The 20,369-nt window shown below is 40.9% G+C and overlaps 1 protein-coding gene across 4 annotated transcripts in view; it reads left to right on the forward strand.

Moving 5' to 3' along the window:
* The window catches only part of Sbno1 (strawberry notch homolog 1), a 58,489-nt gene that overhangs the window by 23,792 nt on the left and 14,328 nt on the right, over window positions 1–20,369 (forward strand). For all 4 annotated transcript variants that reach the window (XM_057763810.1, XM_057763811.1, XM_057763813.1 and 1 more), the window contains 15 exons: window positions 668–803; window positions 875–980; window positions 1,078–1,231; window positions 1,772–1,954; window positions 3,434–3,531; window positions 3,661–3,812; window positions 5,795–5,992; window positions 7,719–7,886; window positions 7,975–8,150; window positions 8,469–8,600; window positions 15,447–15,582; window positions 16,722–16,834; window positions 16,937–17,008; window positions 17,419–17,518; window positions 19,175–19,249. In XM_057763810.1, the coding sequence (XP_057619793.1) occupies window positions 668–803; window positions 875–980; window positions 1,078–1,231; window positions 1,772–1,954; window positions 3,434–3,531; window positions 3,661–3,812; window positions 5,795–5,992; window positions 7,719–7,886; window positions 7,975–8,150; window positions 8,469–8,600; window positions 15,447–15,582; window positions 16,722–16,834; window positions 16,937–17,008; window positions 17,419–17,518; window positions 19,175–19,249 (1,999 nt within the window). The remainder of the gene's footprint in view (window positions 1–667; window positions 804–874; window positions 981–1,077; window positions 1,232–1,771; window positions 1,955–3,433; window positions 3,532–3,660; window positions 3,813–5,794; window positions 5,993–7,718; window positions 7,887–7,974; window positions 8,151–8,468; window positions 8,601–15,446; window positions 15,583–16,721; window positions 16,835–16,936; window positions 17,009–17,418; window positions 17,519–19,174; window positions 19,250–20,369) is intronic.

The following is a 20,369-nucleotide window of genomic DNA, read 5'->3' on the forward strand; positions in this document are numbered from 1 at the left end:
AGGCTGTGTTAAAGGACAGCAAGGGCTACACAAAGAAACCCTGTGTCAAAAAATTAAAAAAAGAAAACAACCAAAAAAAAAAACCACTAGGATGGTGATGGTGCACACCTTTAGTCCCAGCCCTGGAGAGGCAGAAGCAGGTGGATCTCTGAGTTCAAGGACAACCTTGTAGACCAGGCTGTCCTCAAAGACACAGGTCTGCCTGCTTCTGCCTCCCGAATGCTGGGATTAAAGGAGTGTGCCATCACCGTCTGGCCATTCCTGTATTCTTTTTTTTTTTTGTTTTTGTTTTTGTTTTTTTGTTTTTCGAGACAGGGTTTCTCTGTGGTTTTGGAGCCTGTCCTGGAACTAGCTCTGTAGACCAGGCTGGTCTCAAACTCACAGAGATCTGCCTGCCTCTGCCTCCCGAGTGCTGGGATTAAAGGCGTGCGCCACCACCACCCAGCTCCTGTATTCTTATAAGAAAAATTTTCACCTGAAGTAAATAACTCATTGAGCAGTTAGCTCAGAAGCTGCAGGACAAGGGGAAAGAATAGAAATGAGGCCCAGAGGGATCTTGGGTTATGTGTGGAATCTTAGAGAAAATACATGTAGGCCCCAGGGTCATAGACCACACTCTTGAATGGACAGTTCTGTTTTTGATATGTTCCTTAGCTCCTCCTTACAGATAGTGTTTGATGAATGTCACAAAGCAAAAAACCTCTGTCCTGTAGGTTCTTCAAAGCCAACCAAGACAGGGTTGGCCGTTTTAGAGCTTCAGAACAAGTTGCCAAAAGCCAGAGTTGTTTATGCCAGTGCCACTGGTGAGTACCCCACTTGATCAGAAAGATGAGCAAATCGCTTTTGCAGCTATAATATGTCGGGGCTTTTCCAGGTGCTTCGGAACCACGGAACATGGCCTATATGAACCGTCTTGGAATTTGGGGTGAGGGAACTCCATTCAGAGAATTCAGTGACTTTATCCAAGCAGTGGAACGCAGGTAATAAGGCTGGTGGCACTGTGCTGCCAGAACCGTTGCTGTGTGGAAAGTGCTGTTTTGTTTATTGATAGTTACTGTGTGTTTTAATTTTGTTCAGAGGTGTTGGTGCCATGGAAATAGTTGCTATGGATATGAAGCTTAGAGGAATGTACATTGCACGACAGCTGAGCTTTACTGGAGTGACCTTCAAAATAGAGGAAGTTCTTCTTTCTCAGAGTTATGTTAAAATGTATAACAAAGCAGTCAAGCTGGTGAGAAATCTTTTGTCGATATTTTTAATGTGCCTGATAATTTTTTAATGAGATTTATCTGTTGAAACTTTTTCAACATAGAAGAATATGTTTAAGCTGTGAAACAGCAGATAACGATCACAGTTGCTTATTTGATCAATATCCTTATTTTCCATGCTTTAATTTTTTTATGATAATTCATAAAAGACATTTGATTCAGTTAAATCAAATTCACAGTTGCAATATAACCATGTTCTAAAATGACAGGTTTAGATAGTATACATTTTGAGACATTTATGTATAAACATCCTGAAAGTTTCCCAAGTGATTGCAGATTGTTTTAGTTGAAGGAGTCACTTTTAGTTTTGTGGAGACAGGGTCTCACTGTGTCGTTGTGACTGGTGTGGAACTTCTATGCTATGTCTAAACCAGGCTGTCCTTGAACTCACAGTGATTCTCCAGTGTACTGAGTGATAGGACTAAAGGCATGACTGGCTAAAGGGGCTACTTTTAAGTAATGTATTCAGATGTATATGTAACATGTTGCCTATGTATTTCCAGTGGGTCATTGCTAGAGAGAGATTTCAGCAAGCTGCAGATTTGATTGATGCTGAACAGAGAATGAAGAAATCTATGTGGGGTCAATTCTGGTCTGCTCACCAGAGGTTTTTTAAGTACCTGTGCATAGCATCCAAAGTGAAAAGGGTAGTTCAACTGGCTCGGGAGGAAATCAAGAATGGGAAGGTAAGTTGGAGAAAATCTAGTGTGGTCTGAGCTTGACTAGCTAGTCTTTATCTAATGACGCCTTCTACTGGGAATAGTCTTTTTGTTTGTTTCTTTGTTTTGTTTTTGTATTTTCTAGACAGGGTCTCACTATGTAGCTCTGGTTATCCTGGAACTTCCTCTGTAGACCAAGCTGGCTTCGAACTCACAGAGATCTGTCTGTCTCCGCCTCCTGGGTGCTGGGATTAAAGATGCTTGTCACTATGCTCCGCTCTGGAATAGTCTTTTAAGTGGATGTTGCTAAAAGTACTATTGCAGTAAGATTTTATTTTCATAATTTATGTTGTTGGTTTTGGTTTGAGACAGGATGTTTGCTCTGTAGCTCAGAGATGTCTGGTATTTGATAGGTCATCTAGGCTGTCCTAAAAAACTCACAGCAAGCTTCCTGCATCAGCATCCCAAGTCCTAGAATTTTCTAAGTATGTGCTACTATAAATAGATCCTTCAAAATAAATTCTAAGCCAGGCAGTGGTGGTACATACCTTTGATTCCATCACTTGGGAGGAAGAGTCGGGTGGATCTCTGTAAGCCTGAGGCCAACCTGATCTACAGAGTGAGTTCTAGGACATCCAGGACTACACAAATAAGCCCTGTCTCAAAAAATCAAAAAGTTCTAAAAATGCCAATGTGTGTGTGTCTGTGTGTGTGTGTCTCTGTGTGTGTGTGTGGTCCTATCACACGAGAGATAGAAACTAGAGGCTCTGAAGAGCAAGGCCAGCTGTGGCTAGATCATAGTTTGAATTGGGCTACATGAGACTTTGTATCAAGACAGACTATATTTGCACACACAGACACATGAATATTTGTATTTGTCACTGTATATTAAAAAATGCCTGTTCAGAAATTTCAACAGAGTATAACAAATACACTATGTAATTTATTTAGCTGTGCTCTTTCCATTAATAACTATAAATATTGCCCTAAGCTTGCTTGCTTTTGGTTGATCTGCTCAAAACTTAGAATTGCTGGGGCATTATAGCACGCCTTTAATTCTAGCATTTGGGAGGCAGAGAGAGGAAATCTCTGTGAGTTCAAGGATAGCCAGTGCTATAGAGAGAGAACAACAACAAAAATTATAAATTCCTTAAGGTCAGGAACATTTGTCATGTTCTGTAAAATGTGTTTCCTTTTTTTTTTTTTTTTTTTTGTACTGGCTGGCAGGGAGACAGAACCCCTCTCTGCAGCCTTGAAACTCTGTAGAACAGACTGGCCTCAAATGTACAGAGATCCTCCTGACTCTGCATTCTGAGTGCTGGGATTAAAAGCAAGCGACATCAGACCTGGACTTCTCTCACTCAGAATAAATGCTTTATTGCTTTAATAATGTAATGGGTCATATTTTGAAATCTTTCACTAGACATTTGACATTTGCCGTAAGAAGGCATATGCTGTGAGAGGCTACAGCATGTTGTTTATTATTGTGTATTTTGTGTTTTCTAGTGTGTGGTAATTGGTCTGCAGTCTACAGGAGAAGCTAGAACTCTGGAAGCCTTGGAAGAGGGTGGAGGAGAACTAAATGATTTTGTTTCAACTGCCAAGTAATGTTTTTTAATTTCTTCTTGAAATTTCTTAAGATTGAAGAAAATGTATATTTCTCTTTAGCTATATCTAGTAAGATGTTTACAGGTGCCACATGAAGTGTAAGATTCACTGCTTTTTTCCTGCAGAGGGGTATTGCAGTCACTCATTGAAAAACACTTTCCTGCTCCAGACAGGAAGAAACTTTATAGTTTGCTAGGAATCGATTTGACAGCTCCAAGTAACAACAGTTCACCAAGAGATAGCCCTTGTAAAGAAAGCAAAATAAAGAAGCGGAAAGGTGAGTACTTTTCTTTAAATAGTTGATGGCAGGGCTGGAGACATGGCTCAGAGGTTAAGGGCACTGGCTGTTCTTCCAAAGGTCCTGAGTTCCAACTCCTAGCAACCACATGGTGGCTCACAACCATCTGTACTGAGATGTAGTGCTCTATTCTGTCATGCACACATACATGCAGACAGAGCACTGTATACCTAATAAAATAGATAAATTAAAAAAAATAGTTGATAGCAGTGCTGATGATCTGAGTTTGGAAGTAATTGTTTGTGATTGAGCTCCTTCCTTCCTTGAGTGGGAAGGGACTGGTGCTTTCTCTGTTGCTCAGAGTCCTGGGTGAATATAGAAGTGGTCCCACTTAATTTAATTAGCTGGACACTCTGCAGCAGTTAGGAAATTAGAACCTTTTCAGCTTTGTGGGAAGGTTAGGATTTTTCTAAGTTCACTTAGTCTTTGTGTTGTCAGAGCTGCTATTTAATAATAAACATGAAGTTTGCTAGTCAGTGCATCATTCCCCCCCCCCCCCTTTTTTTTCTTGGCAGTTACTGGGTAATACTTTCCTCCTGCTTCAGTTTCTGGAGCAGCTGGGTTACAAGCATTATGTTCTCCTTGCTGGTTAAGGCTAAAGAGGCTTTGATTAGTATAGTTATTAAGTTTTAGGGATGTATTCACCCATGTTTGTTAACTAGCTTATGGTAATGTAAACTAGAATTTTTGTTTGGGTGCTTTCTTTGCTGTTTGATTTTCAGAAGTGAGTTGTGAATTTTGATATAAAGGCCATGATGCTTTCTGGGCCCTGGGCTCTTGCCTTAGCATACCCAGACAAAAACACCTGCAATGTTGTAGGCTCTAAGTAGTGTTTGACATTGCTTAATAATTTTAGACTTGACAAGATATTCATTTTTCCTATTTTATTACATGTGCTTGTGGGTGCACATGTGCTACTGTGAATGTGGAGGTCAGGAGCACAAATCGAAGGGATTGATCACTTTTTTACCATATAGGTTTTTTGTTTGTTTGTTTGTTTGTTTTTCGAGACAGGGTTTCTCTGTGGTTTTGGAGCCTGTCCTGGAACTAGCTCTTGTAGACCAGGCTGGTCTCGAACTCACAGGGATCCGCCTGCCTCTGCCTCCCGAGTGCTGGGATTAAAGGCGTGCGCCACCACTGCCCGGCTACCATATAGGTTTTGGGGTTCAACTCAGGTCATCGGGGTTAGTGGGCTACTACTACCCCTTGCTTTTTAATTGAGCAGTACACGAAGTAATGGTACCCTACAATCAGTAGTGTGCTAGAGTAGTTGACGTCTCCCTGTGTCTCAGTTAGGTTTTTTCTGGTTCATTAATAAGAGAACATCTTAGTGTTTGGTTTTAGTTTTTGAGCATTCCCAATTTCTAAATATTAGGTGATTCAAACCAACCACTTACCCTTAAAAACGAAATTTTTATAAATCAGTACATCTGTCCTCCCCTCTTCATTTCGTTCAAGACAGGGTCTCATGCAGTCCTAATGCACCTAGAACTCACTCTGTAGACTAGGCAGGCTCTAAACTCAACAGAGACTTCTCTGTGTCTGCCTCCCAAGTGCTGGGATTAGAGACTACTATACCTAGCTTATACATGAAAGGTATTTCATGACTAGTTACTAATGCCCTTCTCACAACTACTTAACAGTTACGACTGTTGCACTCTGTCTTGAGTTTTTATTTATTTTGTATGGTTTGAGAATTTCATGCATGCATGTAATGTGGTTTGGTTCAGCCCCTTATTTTCTTTTCATCAGTTTTGAGTTTGTATTTATATATTTAGCTTCTTGTTGAGTAGCTGACCATAACTGGAGTTCTTGGTTCTTATGAGCATGCTTTGCTTATCAAATGTATATTCTTGCTGTCTGCAGTTCTCTTAGACTAAACTCATAATCTAAAGTCTGACACCATAGGTCTTTAGAAACATTGCATTTCCAACTGACTTTTATTTGGTGCTTGAGGGTAGGTGAAGAAATAACTCGAGAAGCCAAAAAAGCACGAAAAGTTGGTGGCCTTACTGGTAGCAGCTCTGATGACAGCGAAAGTGAGTCTGATGTCTCTGACAATGAAGAGAGTGACTATGAGAGCTCTAAGAACATGAGCTCTGGTGATGATGATGATTTCAACCCCTTCAGAGATGAGTCCAGCGAGGACAACGAAGACGGTGAGTTCACTCAACTGTTGCGACAGCAGAAGGGGATTTAGCTGCTGGGCCTTAATCCCAGCATTAGGGGTGCAGACAGGATTATCTATCTCTATGAGTTTTAGACCAGCCTGATCTACATAGTGAAGTGAGCTCCAGGCTAGCCAGAGTTACATAGTGAGACCTTGTCTCAAAAACAAACAAAAGATAAAATATTTTCTCCATGCTGGAGAGGTGGCTCAGTGGTTAAGAGAATCGGAGTTCAATTTCCAGCATCCTAAGTTGGTGAACTCATAATCTCCAGACTTCCAGCTCCAAGGACATTTGATTTCCATAGACACCTGCACTGTGTACACAAACCTACATACAGAAACACACATACCCATCCTTAAAAAGAAAATAAATCAGCCTGGCAGTGGTGGCGCACACCTTTCATCTCAGCGCTTAGGAGACAAAGCCTGGTTGGTCTCTGTGAGTCCGAGGCCAGCCTGGTTTACAGTGTGAGTTCCAGGACAGCCAAAGCTACCCAGAGAAATTCTCTGTCTTGAAAAACCAATAAATAAATAAGTAAAATAGATCTTTGAAAAATAAATTAAACCCCTTCTTTGTATTTGTGACCAGGTAGGTTATAATCTTTGCTTAGTGTAGACTAAGTTTGTTTGTCTTGTTGAGGTTTGAATCTGAGATAAGACAACTTTGTGCCTTTTTTTTCATTTTCGGTGGGAAGTAGAAGTTCTCACTGTGTAGCCCTAGATGATCTAGAACTACATTCATTCCTTCATGTTAAGTTTTGGGGTTGAATTTTTCTGGGGTTCACATTTTTTCTGCCTCAGTATTCCTGAGTTTTGGGATAGTGGAATTGCAAGCCTCGTGGAATATACTGAGTTTATGTGGGTTTATTTTGTGTGTGTGAGCACACATGGTTTCTCTGTGTAGCCCTGGCTGTCCTGGAATTCTGTAGATCAGGCTGGCCCTGATCAAACTCAGAAATCCACCTGCTTCTGCCTCCCAGAGTCCTAGGATTAAAGGTGTGCACCACCACTGCCCAATATTTGCTTATTTTTTTAACTTCAAAATGTAGAGGGGTAGCTCTCTGTGTGTTGAGTAAATGGATTGGGCACTGCTAGCTGACAATACTTTGTGTCGGTTAACAGAAGGAAATTTGGGGCTTAGAAAGGTGGATCAGCATTTGGAGCACTAGCTGTTCCTCCACAGGTCTTGAATTTAATTCCCACCAACCACATGGTGGCTCACAACCTTCTGTAATGAGCTCTGGTGCCGTCTTTCTGGCCTGGAGGCATACATACAGACAGAATATTGTATACCTAATTAAAAAAAAGTTCCTCCTATCAGGAGTCCATATTGTACTGAGAGGTGGTGGTTCACACCTTTAATTCCAGGTCTCTGGAGGCAGAGGTAGTAGCCAGATCTCTTGAGTTCTAGGCCAGCCTGGTCTACAGAGCAAGTTCCAGGACAGCCATGGCTACACAAAGAAACCCTGTCTCAAAAAACAAAGGACTGCCGGACGGTGGTGGCTCACGCCTTTAATCCCAGCACTCGGGAGGCAGAGGCAGGCGGATCTCTGTGAGTTCGAGGCCAGCCTGGTCTACAAGAGCTAGTTCCAGGACAGGAACCAAAAGCTACGGAGAAACCCTGTCTCGAAAATCCAAAAAAAAAAAAAAAACAAAAAAAAAACAAAAGACTGTACTATTCTATCAAATTGATACATATTTCTCTTACATTTCAGATCCTTGGTTAATTAGAAAAGACCACAAGAAAAACAAAGATAAGAAAAAGAAGAAAAGTATAGATCCAGATTCCATTCAAAGTGCCTTGTTAGCATCAGGTCTTGGTTCAAAGCGGCCCAGTTTCTCCTCTGCACCAGTCATCTCACCTGCTCCCAACAGTGCACCAGGTACTGTGCAGAACATCCTACTTTAGAAATGTGCTATTATGGAAATCAGGTATAACAGTTTGACTGATTAACAAATGTTCTTTATCAGCTAACAGTAACACCAACAGTAACAATAGCCTTATAACGAGTCAGGATGCTGTGGAAAGGGCACAGCAGATGAAGAAAGACCTGCTTGATAAACTAGAAAAATTGGCTGAAGACCTCCCTCCTAACACCTTGGATGAACTTATTGATGAACTTGGTGGTCCTGAAAATGTGGCTGAGGTAAATAGATGTGGTTAGTGCTATGCTCTTTCCTGTTAGTATTTTCTTCTCTTTTTAAATCCTGTGACATGGATGTCCTGTTCTCTGGATACAACTTAGAACCTTGTTCTGTTTTGGTTCTCAGGGTATGACTACAGAAGGCCTTTCCTCCGTGCCTGAAGTTTGGCTTGAACCTGGTTCCTGTACTATTGTACAGCTTTTGTAATGTTGCCAGGGATCACTTTTTTTATGTTGTAATGTTCTTTTGTCTCAGTACCAGCTTGTGTCATCCATGTTTCATGTTCTTCTTAAAGCTCTGTGTTAATGCTTGCTTTTCAGATGACTGGCCGCAAGGGGCGGGTGGTGAGCAATGACGATGGAAGCATATCTTATGAGTCAAGGTCTGAAGTTGATGTGCCCGTGGAAATTCTAAACATCACGGAGAAGCAGAGGTTTATGGATGGAAAAAAGGTATATTTTCCTGGGGTGCTTTCCAATAGAAGGCACCTGCCTATGTGTTCAGCTTTAGAAAGGTTTGCCCTCTGTCCATCCACATCCATAGATTCTGTTATAAGGTTGTGGAACGGTCTGTTTTTGTTAGTAATTGTACTGATTATTTTACATGCTTTAGTGATTCTGTATGATGCGCATCTTGGTATTTAGGAGAACTCTGGAACACACAAACCAGGTGAGATGGTGCACCTTGGAGTTAGAGGAAGGAGGATCAGAAGCTCAGTCTTCTTGGCTACAGTAGAGCAGGGGTTTTAAACTAGCCTGGCCTACATGAGGTCTTGTCTGAAAATTTAGAGAGATTTGAGAGATACATGGATACCTTAATCTGAATATAAAAGTATTGTAGCGATTTCTTTGATCTCTCTTTTTCTTCCCTCCTTGCCTTTCTTTTTATATTAGTTACTTTTGCATAACTACCATCTAAGAGTCTCTTAGGACTGAAAGTTAATCTTGGCTCATGATTTTATTCTTTTAACCTATTGTGAAAGGAAAGATACAAGGGACAACTCAGCTCATGTTATGGCAGTGAATGGAAGCAGAAAGAAACACGGGGTTCAAGACAGGGCCCAAAGGATTTGTTCCCAGTAACTTCTTGTTTCAATTATGTTGCGGTGATCCTCCCAGATGAAGTGGTGAACGGATGCTTAAAAGAAATCCCACATAGGACAGGCTCCAAAACCACAGAAGAAACCCTGTCTCGAAAAAACAAACAAACAAAAAAAAAACAAAAAAAAAAGAAATCCCACACTAGCTCAGAACAGAGATAGATAGTTATTTATTTAGGGGTAAACTTACAAATCAGGATTCTCTGCCTGAATGGTGGATGGAGATTAAATCCAAACAATCCCAATGAGCAATTGGCGAAAAGGAGCAAGGGGAAGGAGAAAAGGGGGGGCGAATGCAGGTTCACGCCCCAGTAGGCGGGTAATCACAAGTGGCTGGTCTTCCTACATACAGCACCTCCCCCTTTTGTTTAAATAAGAGAGTTCTAAGACTAATACAAAATTATATGCAATAAAAACAAATATCCTATTCTAACTAGCTTAAGTTTTGTATAATAAATAACTTGGCCAAGTCATGAGAGGAAAATAACTACAATTATCTAGTCTTCAACCCCATCGAAGATCCGAGGAGGGAAGTAATAGTACGTGAGTAAGCAGGAAGTGCAGTCAAGCACGTTCAACAAATGACAGGGACAACTGGCTATCTGGGCAATCACCCAAAGTCTCATTTGCAGTGTTGAAGCAACCAACTTTGGCTAAGGCCTACAAGAACTAATAGACCATTTTCAAAGGCAAGAAAAAATTTCAAAACCGTCTGTCTTACCCTGTCTTGACAAGATTTGACAGTCTTGTTCATCCATTTCTGGATGCTATATATCTTGTCAGTGGTTGAGGCATGGACACTATTTTTGCCCAAAGGCCAGTTTTTGCCAAGAAGAAAACAAGCTCCAAGTGGATTGTCTTCAGTGCTCAACATTCTCTCGGAATAGATCGGTGCTGTCAGGAGCAATTGTGTCTCACTTCAACAGAACTCAGTTATTTAAATGCCATTTTCTACAGCTCTTTGAAGTGATTGAAGATTATCTATCTATGTAGAATATAATCTCTATGTATCTAAAGAACCTGATTAGTCTAAGTATGACAAACATAACTGATTATTGATCTATAATTCTTTTTTTTGTTTTTGTTTTTGTTTTCGAGACAGGGTTTCTCTGTGGCTTTGGAGCCTGTCCTGGAACTAGCTCTGTAGACCAGGCTGGTCGCGAACTCACAGAGATCTGCCTGCCTCTGCCTCCCAAGTGCTGGGATTAAAGGTGTGCGCCACCATCACCCGGCTCTATAATTCTTAATACCCATATAACTTAAAGACTAAGACAATAAACAGCTGTGCAATAAATGAGGACAATGACCTCCAGATGTAAACAGTGTATAAGTATCTAGATCAGAGGTAGAAATGTACACTGCAATATGGTAAATATATATTAATATATAAAAAATGTTTTAAACAAGTAGAAGCATGCATGCACACAATATTCAATTTAATTTAGCTTTGTGTCTGTATACAAGAACTTACACCAATGTAATTGTCTATAAGTAATAACTCACAAGTATTCACTTTATTACTCACTGTTATTATTAGTGTGATTAAGCTCATACCAATCTATTATCCTATCCAATTTCCCCCCTGAGCTTATAAAAATTTCCTCCCCACATCCCCAACCCTATACCAGTCATAATCAGACCCTAAATGATGTCTCTAACCCTGAGGACAAACTTTTTTGGGAGGGGGGAACGTCGTCTTCTAGAATTACTTCCAGCTGTCTTGGGGGCGACATTCATTCTACGATATCCTATGAAAGTAAAATGATGGTTAGGTTTCAAGATTAATATCTGGTATGATTGCAAATAGTCTGAGTATTTTGTGGAGGTCTGGCCAGAATGTTGTAAAAAATGTACACTTGGAAACTTCAAAGATTACTGCAGGAAAATTCATTGTTCATTGTGGAAAACTTAAGCATTATTTATATAGACATACATCGTCAATGAAAGGTACGCTAAAGACAAATATAGATATGAAGAAAGCAAAATTTTTTTCTAAGTTCTTTTTTCTTTCTGTCCCATGCCAGACAGCTCTTGACATGAGACAGAAACTCTGGATCTTTCTTTTAACAACATGCTTGGAATTAAAGAAGGACAGAGCCGTTGTCCAACTCCAAAACCAGCTCTATATGTTCATAAATAAAAATACATACATACACATATATACATTTATAAAAATGTATATTTTTAAATGCTTGTTCTTACAGATCATATTTGCTTTTCTTGATCCTTATTGGGTAGTTATTTTTCCATCTGTCAGTGTTCAGACATCCAGAGGCTCTTGAATTTTTGAAGATGAGTGTTTTCCTGCAAAGACAAGAACAGAACCCTGCCCCCATCCTATATGCTTTTCTTACCACCTGTATGATTATCATCATTGTGGATGAGCTGTCATTTCTCCTTTTCAAGAGGTTTCTCATCTTCAAAACAAATCTTTATTAATTTTGATGGTATCCACAATTTTTCTTCTCCTGTGGAAACAAGAGCAAAACCTCTTCCCCAACACAGCACATCTTCTGGCTTCCATTGTGAGGTCAGCACATCTTTGAAATAAATCGGTTGATTTAGTTCAGCAGACTTTTCCATTATTTAATGTCTTTCGCTGCTGTTGTCCCTTTCTCATTAGCATTAAGAAAATTCAAGGTTAATAAAGCATTATTATTTCTGGGGGCATTTACCACCCCTTTTTGTTTATTTAGCATATCCTTTATAGTTTGATTTGATCTTTCTATAACTGCTTGACCTGTAGGATTGTATGGTATACCTGTAACATGCTCAATATTATAATAAGCAAAAAACCGTTTTATTTTCCTAGAGACATGTTCTGGACCATTACCTATCTTATTTGTGCAGGTATACCCAAGATGGCCATAACTTCTAATAGTTGTGTGATTATTGAATCAACCTTTTCTGAACTTAAAGCAGTTGCCCACTGAAAGCCTGAATAAGTGTCAATGGTGTGGTGTACATATTTTTAATGTTCCAAATTCTGCAAAGTGGAACACATCCATCTGCCAGATCTCATTCATTTGAATACCCTTTGGGTTAGTCCCTGCAGGTAGCGGTGTTTGGTTATAGAAAGAGCAAGTAAGGCATCTCTTTATAATCTCCTTAGCTTGTTGCCATGTAATAGAAAACACTTTCTTTAAAACCTTTGGCATTGGTGTGATGTTTTTTTTTTTTTATCAAATTTGAGGCCTTTGACCAAACATTCAAACCATGAGTCTGTAAGGGCCATTCCTATTCAAACCACCACAGTTGTTAAATCATGTTTTTAAAAAGTTATTACATTAATTTACTGTGTGGGTGTGTGTTTGTAGACTGACATCCTATGGCATTTGTATGGAGGTCAAAGGATAACTGATGGAAGTCAGTTCTCTAACTCTGCCATGTTGGGTCCTGGGGATTGAATTCAGGTTATAAGACTCTGTAGTAGTTGCTTTTACCTACTTATGGCTTAAACAAGATGTTATTTCTTTTATGTATGTCTTAGGATTTCTATTGCTGTAAAGAGACACCATGACCATGGCAGCTCTTTCCTTTTATTTTTTGGAGCCTGTCCAGGAACTCACTCCGACACAACCAGTCTGGCCTTGAATTCCCAAAGATCCACCTACCTCTGCCTCCCAAGTACTGGGATTAAAGGCGAGTGCCACCACTGCCAGGCTTGCCACATATCTTATAGAGGAGAACATTTAATTGAGTGGAAGGTTTAGTTCATCATGGTGAGGAGCATGGCAGCACGCAGGCAGACATGGCGAAGTATTGAGGAGATAGAGTTTCTGTCCCACCAGCAGCTCCCAAATAAACACATCGAGGCTTATATTAATTATAAATACTCGGCCAATAGGTTAGACTTGTTACTACTAGCTAACTCTTACATTTATAATAACCCATGTTTCTTATCTACACTCTGCCATGTGGCTTTGTACCTTTTCTCAGGATGTATGGCATGTCCGTCTTGCTTCTCCCTGCATCTGCCAGCAACTCCTGACTGCCCCTTTTCCCAGCATTCTCAGTTTGGTTCTCTTGTCTAAACTTAATCTATTCAGCAATTGGCCAGTCAGCTTGTTTATTAAACCAAACCAATCTCAGTGACAAATCTTCACAATATACAAAGGAACTATTCCACAGCAAGGTAGCTGAGATTACTATATCTTGCAGGCAGCAGGAAATGGTTGTGACACTGAGCAAAGGTTAAGAGGCCTCAGAGCCCACCGCCACAATGACACACTTCTTTTAACAGCAAGGCCACACCTCCCAATAGTGCTATGTCCTATGAGCTTATAGGGGTCAATTTTATCAAACTACCTCATTCCACTCCCGGGCCCTTATGAGGCCAGTAATAATAACTGTAATGGCCCAATTTTTCTTCTCTATGCTCCCTTCTTTACATTTTGGAACGGGAGTGTATATCCTGTCATTTTATGTTGGAAGTATGTGATCTGGTTTGGTTTTTTTTTGGCGGGGGGGGGTGCAGTTAAGAAATTATGTGAGCCGGGTGGTGGTGGTGCATGCCTTTAATCCCAGCACTTGGCAGGCGGATCTCTGTGAGTTCGAGACCAGCCTGGTCTACAAGAGCTAGTTCCAGGACAGGCTCCAAAACCACAGAGAAACCCTGTCTCGAAAAACAAAACAAAACAAAAAAAAAAAAAAAAGAAATTATGTGAATCTCAGAGGCGTTGAACTTTTGACTTTTAAACATTGTACAGACTATGATAGACTATTGGGACTTGTGAAGTTGAATTAGATGTATTTGTTTTAGATACATTATGATACTGTTAAAAGCTTGTGGGGGGCTGGGAGTGGATTGTGGTAGTTTGAATCTAATTGGCCCCCATAAACTTGCAGAGAATGACACTATTAGTGGGTGTGACTTTGTTGGAGTAGATATGGCCTTGCTAGAGGAAGTGTATCCCTGTGGGGGTGGGTTTGAGTTTTCCTATGCTCAGGAAACTGGCCAGCGTCTCATTTGACTTCCTGTTACCTGTAAGATATAGGACTCTCGGCTACTTCTCCAGCACCATGTCGCCCTGCACATCACCATGCTCTTTTACCATGATGATAATGGGCTGAACCTCTGAAATTTGTAAGTGAGCCTCCCCAGTTAACATCTTCCTTATAGGAGTTGCTGTGGTCATGGTGTCTCCTCACAACAGTAGAAACCCTAAGACAGTGTACATTTATTTATGTGTTGTCTAAGAGTGTTGAAGCATATGTCTGTAATTTTAGAACTTTTGAGGCTGAGGCAGGTGGGTCCTGAGCTAGCTTTGTCTACAATAGGAGACTTGGTCTCAAAAAATTTTTTTTTTGTTTTTTTTTTTTTTTTGTTTTTCAAGACAGGGTTTCTACTAGCTCTTGTAGACCAGGCTGGCCTTGAACTCACAGAGATATGCCTACCTCTGCCTCCCAAGTGCTGGGATTAAAGGCTCAAAAAAATGTTTTTTTAAAGGAGAAAAAGAAATTAATGCATTACTCTGATTTTCCCTACCACTCATCTTTTCCCTCCTTCTCCCTCTACTTTTTCCCGAGACACAACTTGCTCTTCTGCCTAGGCTGCTCTTTATTTTCTCTAGTTTCTAGTTTCAAGTGATCTTCCTGCCTTGGCCTCTGGAGTAGATCAGACTTCTACTGTCCTTGATTATTTTGAGTGGGTCCTGCTGTGTAGCCCAGGATGGCTTTGGACTCATTTTTGCCCTGCCTCAGGCTTCTGCATACTAGGATTACAGGTGTGCATCATTCTACCTACACCCTTCACGTCCTGGGATTTAAACTGAGGCCCTCATGCTTGTTGGGGAAGCGCTCTACCTCTGAGCTCCATTCGGAGCATTTTCCCCTTAGGTTACAATTGCTAGTGACAATAAGGTCTTCCTTTATACATCAGACACTGGAAAATCTTTGGGACACACTGCCCTGTCTAACATTTCTTGAACATTGTATCTACCACTTAAGCCTTACTGACTACAGCTTGCCTGTGTGTACGTATTTAGTATTAAGGGAAACTAGGGCAGCTAATCTTGACTCTGGGCAACCACATGCCACACCGACACCAGGGCATCGTGCTACTTTGAAAAGAGAGTAGAGTACATACTGGTGGCCATCACTATCCACCAAAGGAAGTTTTCTAGGCACTGACCCTTCCTATCTTTGCTCAGAGGTGATTTTTTTTTTTTTTTTTTTTTACCTTTTCAATTTGATATAGAATATTGCTATTATCTCAGAAGCTGCCAGCTCAGGTATTTCATTACAAGCAGATCGGAGAGCTGAAAATCAAAGGCGAAGAGTTCACATGACTTTGGAGTTACCCTGGAGTGCTGATAGGGCAATTCAACAATTTGGTAAGTGTCTCTACTGGATGTCTCTCTCTCTTTTTTTTTTTTGGTTTTTTTTTTTTTTTTTCGAGACAGAGTTTCTCTGTGGTTTTGGAGCCTGTCCTGGAACTAGCTCTTGTAGACCTGGCTGGTCTCGAACTCACAAAGATCCACCTGCCTCTGCCTCCCAAGTGCTGGGATTAAAGGCGTGCGCCACCACTGCCCGGCCCTACTGGATGTCTCTGAGAGGAAAGGTGTTTCTGGAGGCATGCTTACATGTCTGTATGAGACATCATAAGCCTGTGGAACTCTCAGATCCTACATTGGAAGTGTGTTCTCTTCATACCATGATGTATAGTAGATTATGAATTCCTTTTTGCCTGGTTTTCCATGATATTGAGATCTGTGGTAGGATAGCACGGGGTTCGTGACCTCCAAGAACACGGTTTCTTGAAAGTTCTTTTTTTTTTTTTTTTTGGTTTTTCGAGACAGGGTTTCTCTGTGGTTTTGGAGCCTGTCCTGGAACTAGCTCTGTAGACCAGGCTGGTCTCGAACTCACAGAGATCCGCCTGCCTCTGCCTCCCGAGTGCTGGGATTAAAGGCGTGCGCCACCATCGCCCGGCTCTTGAAAGTTCTTTAATGTACAATGTGTGAGTCTTCCAGAGAAGCCAGCTATTTACATGTTCATTTCATCCCTTAGCAGGTACACATTCCTGTTCCTGTTCTTTGCTTTTTCTTGTGATCTGGTGATACACTCAAAACATTCAGAATTGCTATGTAGTAATAGTGGTTAACCAAATGGTGGCAGCACTTTTCCATTTAAAGCAGGTTCTAGTCCTTGACTAGTAACGACTGTGATGTTAGAGTTAAATTGCTCTTCTGGGAAGCTACAAGAAGGGATATATTATCTTTAATTGTTCTTTTCAAGGGTATTTTAGTTAGATCAGTGCCAGCTTAGCCAAGGGGAATGTGCAGGCTTATAATGTCAGCACGTGATTGGTAGATCCAGAAGTAGTAGGTGTTTTAGGCCTGACTAGCTGCATAGTGAGTTTGATATCGCTTTGGACTATGTGAGACCTTCTCTCTATACCTGTTTAGTGGTAAGTGCTAGGAATTAGATCTTAGAATATCCTGTTCTACCTAATGAGCTGTACATGTCGCTACAGGAAGAACACACAGGTCAAACCAAGTAACTGCTCCAGAGTATGTCTTTTTGATTTCGGAACTGGCTGGAGAGCAGAGATTTGCATCTATTGTTGCTAAGAGACTCGAGAGTTTGGTAAGTTTTTGAGTTGTTAGATGTATCTCACGGATGATCTGCATTAGCTGACTTCCGAGAGGAGGTGATGATATCTTGACCGGGAATTCTTGTGTTTTCCAGGGGGCGCTTACCCATGGTGACAGAAGAGCAACAGAATCTAGAGATCTGAGCAGGTTCAACTTTGACAATAAGGTACATTTCGGCATCTTTACCATTGTGGATGTTTGTAGTTTATGCAGTGACAGAGAAATTGATTGATTACTGTTGAAAAATAAACACTCTGCTTGCTGCTAGCTTTGCCTTGTATAGCTTAATGTGAGATAGGATTTTACACATCATCAGATCTTTGCACACTTCTTTTTCATTCCTGTTGGAAAACACTACTAAAGTGTTTGTGAAGGCATCAAGAATGAGTTATTAGAAATCAGATAAGTCATTAACGTATTGAATGCCTGCTGTTTTTAAAGGCACAGAATAGACAATCCTAAAAGTATGTGTGTTTTAGCATTTTGGTTACAGTTACAGTTTTCATGGCATTTATGTGGGTTAAAAAAAATACCTAAATGTTGAAATTGGTTAAAACATTTCCCCCTTTATTACAGTATGGAAGAAATGCTTTGGAAATTGTTATGAAATCCATTGTAAACTTGGATTCTCCTATGGTATCACCACCTCCAGACTACCCTGGAGAATTCTTTAAAGGTAACATAAAAATGATCATAACTGGGAATAAAGTTGATATTCTATTGCTACAGTACTTCCCTTGCATGTTTGAAGGCCTTGATTCCATCCCCAGTATCAAACTAGACATCTTAGTGTATTCCACGAATCTCTGCACTCAGCATGATGAGGCAGGAAAATCTTTAGTTTAGGCCAGCCAGTCTATATAGTGAGACCCAGTTAAGAACATTAGCACCTGGGTTTTCGTCTCAGCATCTAGTTGATAGCTCACAATCATCTGTAACTCCAGGGTACCTAAAACCCTACCTTGGCCTTTGTGGGCAGTGTACACATGTGGTGCCCAGACCTAAATATGGGCAAAACAATCCTACACATAAGTCTTGTAAGCCTGATGTAAATACACGCCTTTAATCTCAGGAGTTAGAGGCAGGTAGATCTTTGAGTTCAGGACAGCCAGGATTACACAGAAGAACCCAATTCAGGAAGTGGGAAGGAGGTTCAATGAGGTCTCTTAAGGGCATGTTGACCACTTACTCAGCATTTACCGTTTGTAACACTTTACCAGTGCTTCTGGATAAGACCTGAATGAAAACATTATGTCCTTATATAATCATTAACACAAAATTGTAGCAATTTTGTGGGTACTTAGACAAAGAATCTCTGTAATATACAGGGTGTTCTTGTAAAAAGATAAGATTTGTCCTGTGTATGTATGTGTTGACTATTTTGAGGGGGTGGTGAAGTGAATATTCATAGCGTGTGTAGAGGTCAGAGGACAGTTTATGGGAGTTTATTCTCTGTCATCATTGTGGGTCCCAGGAATTGAACTTAGGTTATCAGGCTTGGCAGCAGCAAGCATCCTTACCTACTGTGCCATCTCGACAGCTCTCAGTTTAGTTCGGGCTTTTGTTTTTTTTGTTTTGTTTCGGTTTTTGTTTTGAGGACACACCGTAACCCAAGTTGTCCTGGAACTCATGTGTGCTGGACTTTTACCTTGAAATTTTTCTCCTGCTCCAACCTCTTGAGTTCTGTGTGAAGGCACCAAATATAAGGTGTATTTGTTGTTTGTTTTTCTAGGCAGGGCTTCACTGTGTAGCCCTGGCTGTCCTGTCCTGGAGCTTGATCTGTAGACCAGGCTGACCTTGAATTCAGAGGGATCAACCTGCTTCTGCCTCCTTAGTGCTGGGATTTTAAGTGTGTACCACCACCTGGCTAAATTTTTATTTGTTTATTCATTCATTCATCTACCAAGAGAAGGTTTCTCTTATTAGCTCTGTCTGTCCTGGAACTAGCTCTGTAGACCAGGCTGACTTTAAACTCAGTAAAGAGATGGGCCTACCTCTGCCTCCCCACTGCTGGGGTTAAAGGTGTGCACCAGCACTGCCCATCTGGTGTTAAAGTGTTTTATGAGGGTCTAAGGAAAATTTTAGTGGTAAGTAGTCAATCTCTAGCACTACCAAAACCACTAGACTCTAAAGAAACCATATACACAATGTGAGATTGGGTGATTTTCGGTTTTGAGCTTATTGGGTACTTTGGTTATCAATTTAATTCTGGTTGTTAAAATAAAGCACGGTACATAGGCTAAATCTTAATGCTAGAACCTAATCTTGTTTGATTGACAGCTCATTGAACCATTTGAACTGTGAAGATTTTTCATAATTTTTTTTCTTGTAGATGTTCGGCAGGGACTGATAGGAGTGGGCCTGATTAATGTTGAAGATCGGTCAGGAATTCTTACTCTTGATAAAGGTAATGTCACTATGTGTACATGTAACTTGTATTAATAGAGCCTTCTTGAGGCTGTTGTGCACTAAAGCCTCAATTCGTGTGTGTGTGTGTGTGCGTGTATATGCATGTGTGTGTGTGTGCATGTGTGCTCACATGCCCCAGAGGGATGACGTTGGAGAAGTCTGGTTCTCTTGTTGCACCTTGCTTTTGGGACAGAGTCCTTTCTGATTCTGTCCTGGCTACTTTAAGCCAGCTGACCCATAAGTTTCTGGGTGTTATTGTGTCTTCCTGCCCACTGTAGAACTGCTTGACTTACAGATAATCACTCATCTGGTTTGTTTTTTTTTTTTTTGGATTTTTCGAGACAGGATTTCTCCGTAGCTTTTGGTTCCTGTCCTGGAACTAGCTCTTGTAGACCAGGCTGGCCTCGAACTCACAGAGATCCGCCTGTCTCTGCCTCCCGAGTGCTGGGATTAAAGGCGTGCGCCACCACCTCCTGGCCCTCATCTGGTATTTTTTTACATTCAGGCTTGAATGGCAAAGCACAGTTGAATTATTGAACCAGTTCTGTAATTTTGTACTTTTGTGACACAGTCACACTCTAGCCTAGATTGACTCTACTAGACTCATGGCAGTGCTTTTGCCTTAGCCACTCTAGTGCTGGGATTGTAGGTGGTTCTAGAATGAGACCTCCAGAGCCTACTTGTAAAGTATCATTCCACCCAGTTATCTGAAGTCCTCTTTGTGCTTTGTTATTTGCTTATGTTCTTTTAGCATCTGTTTCTGTTCATAGGGATTGTTAAAAATAAGCATCCTCATGAATGTGACAGGTGAGGGTAGAGGGTAGGAAAGGATGGCAGGACATGGCGGAGCTGGGTGCTCCAGGTTCATCCTTTTTTGTGATTTCCCAGAGACATGTATTAGATAAAAAATTATGTCCCACTTCTTCTTCTTCTTTTTTTTTTTTTTGGTTTTTCGAGACAGGGTTTCTCTGTAGCTTTGGAGCCTGGCCTGGAACTAGCGCTTGTAGACCAGGCTGGCCTCGAACTCACAGAGATCCGCCTGCCTGCCTCTTCCTCCCAAGTGCTGGGATTAAAGGCGTGCGCCACCACCACCCAGCCCTATGTCCCACTTCTTAAAA

The sequence above is a fragment of the Chionomys nivalis genome, chromosome 3 (genome assembly GCF_950005125.1).
Source record: "Chionomys nivalis chromosome 3, mChiNiv1.1, whole genome shotgun sequence".
NCBI lineage: Eukaryota > Metazoa > Chordata > Mammalia > Rodentia > Cricetidae > Chionomys > Chionomys nivalis.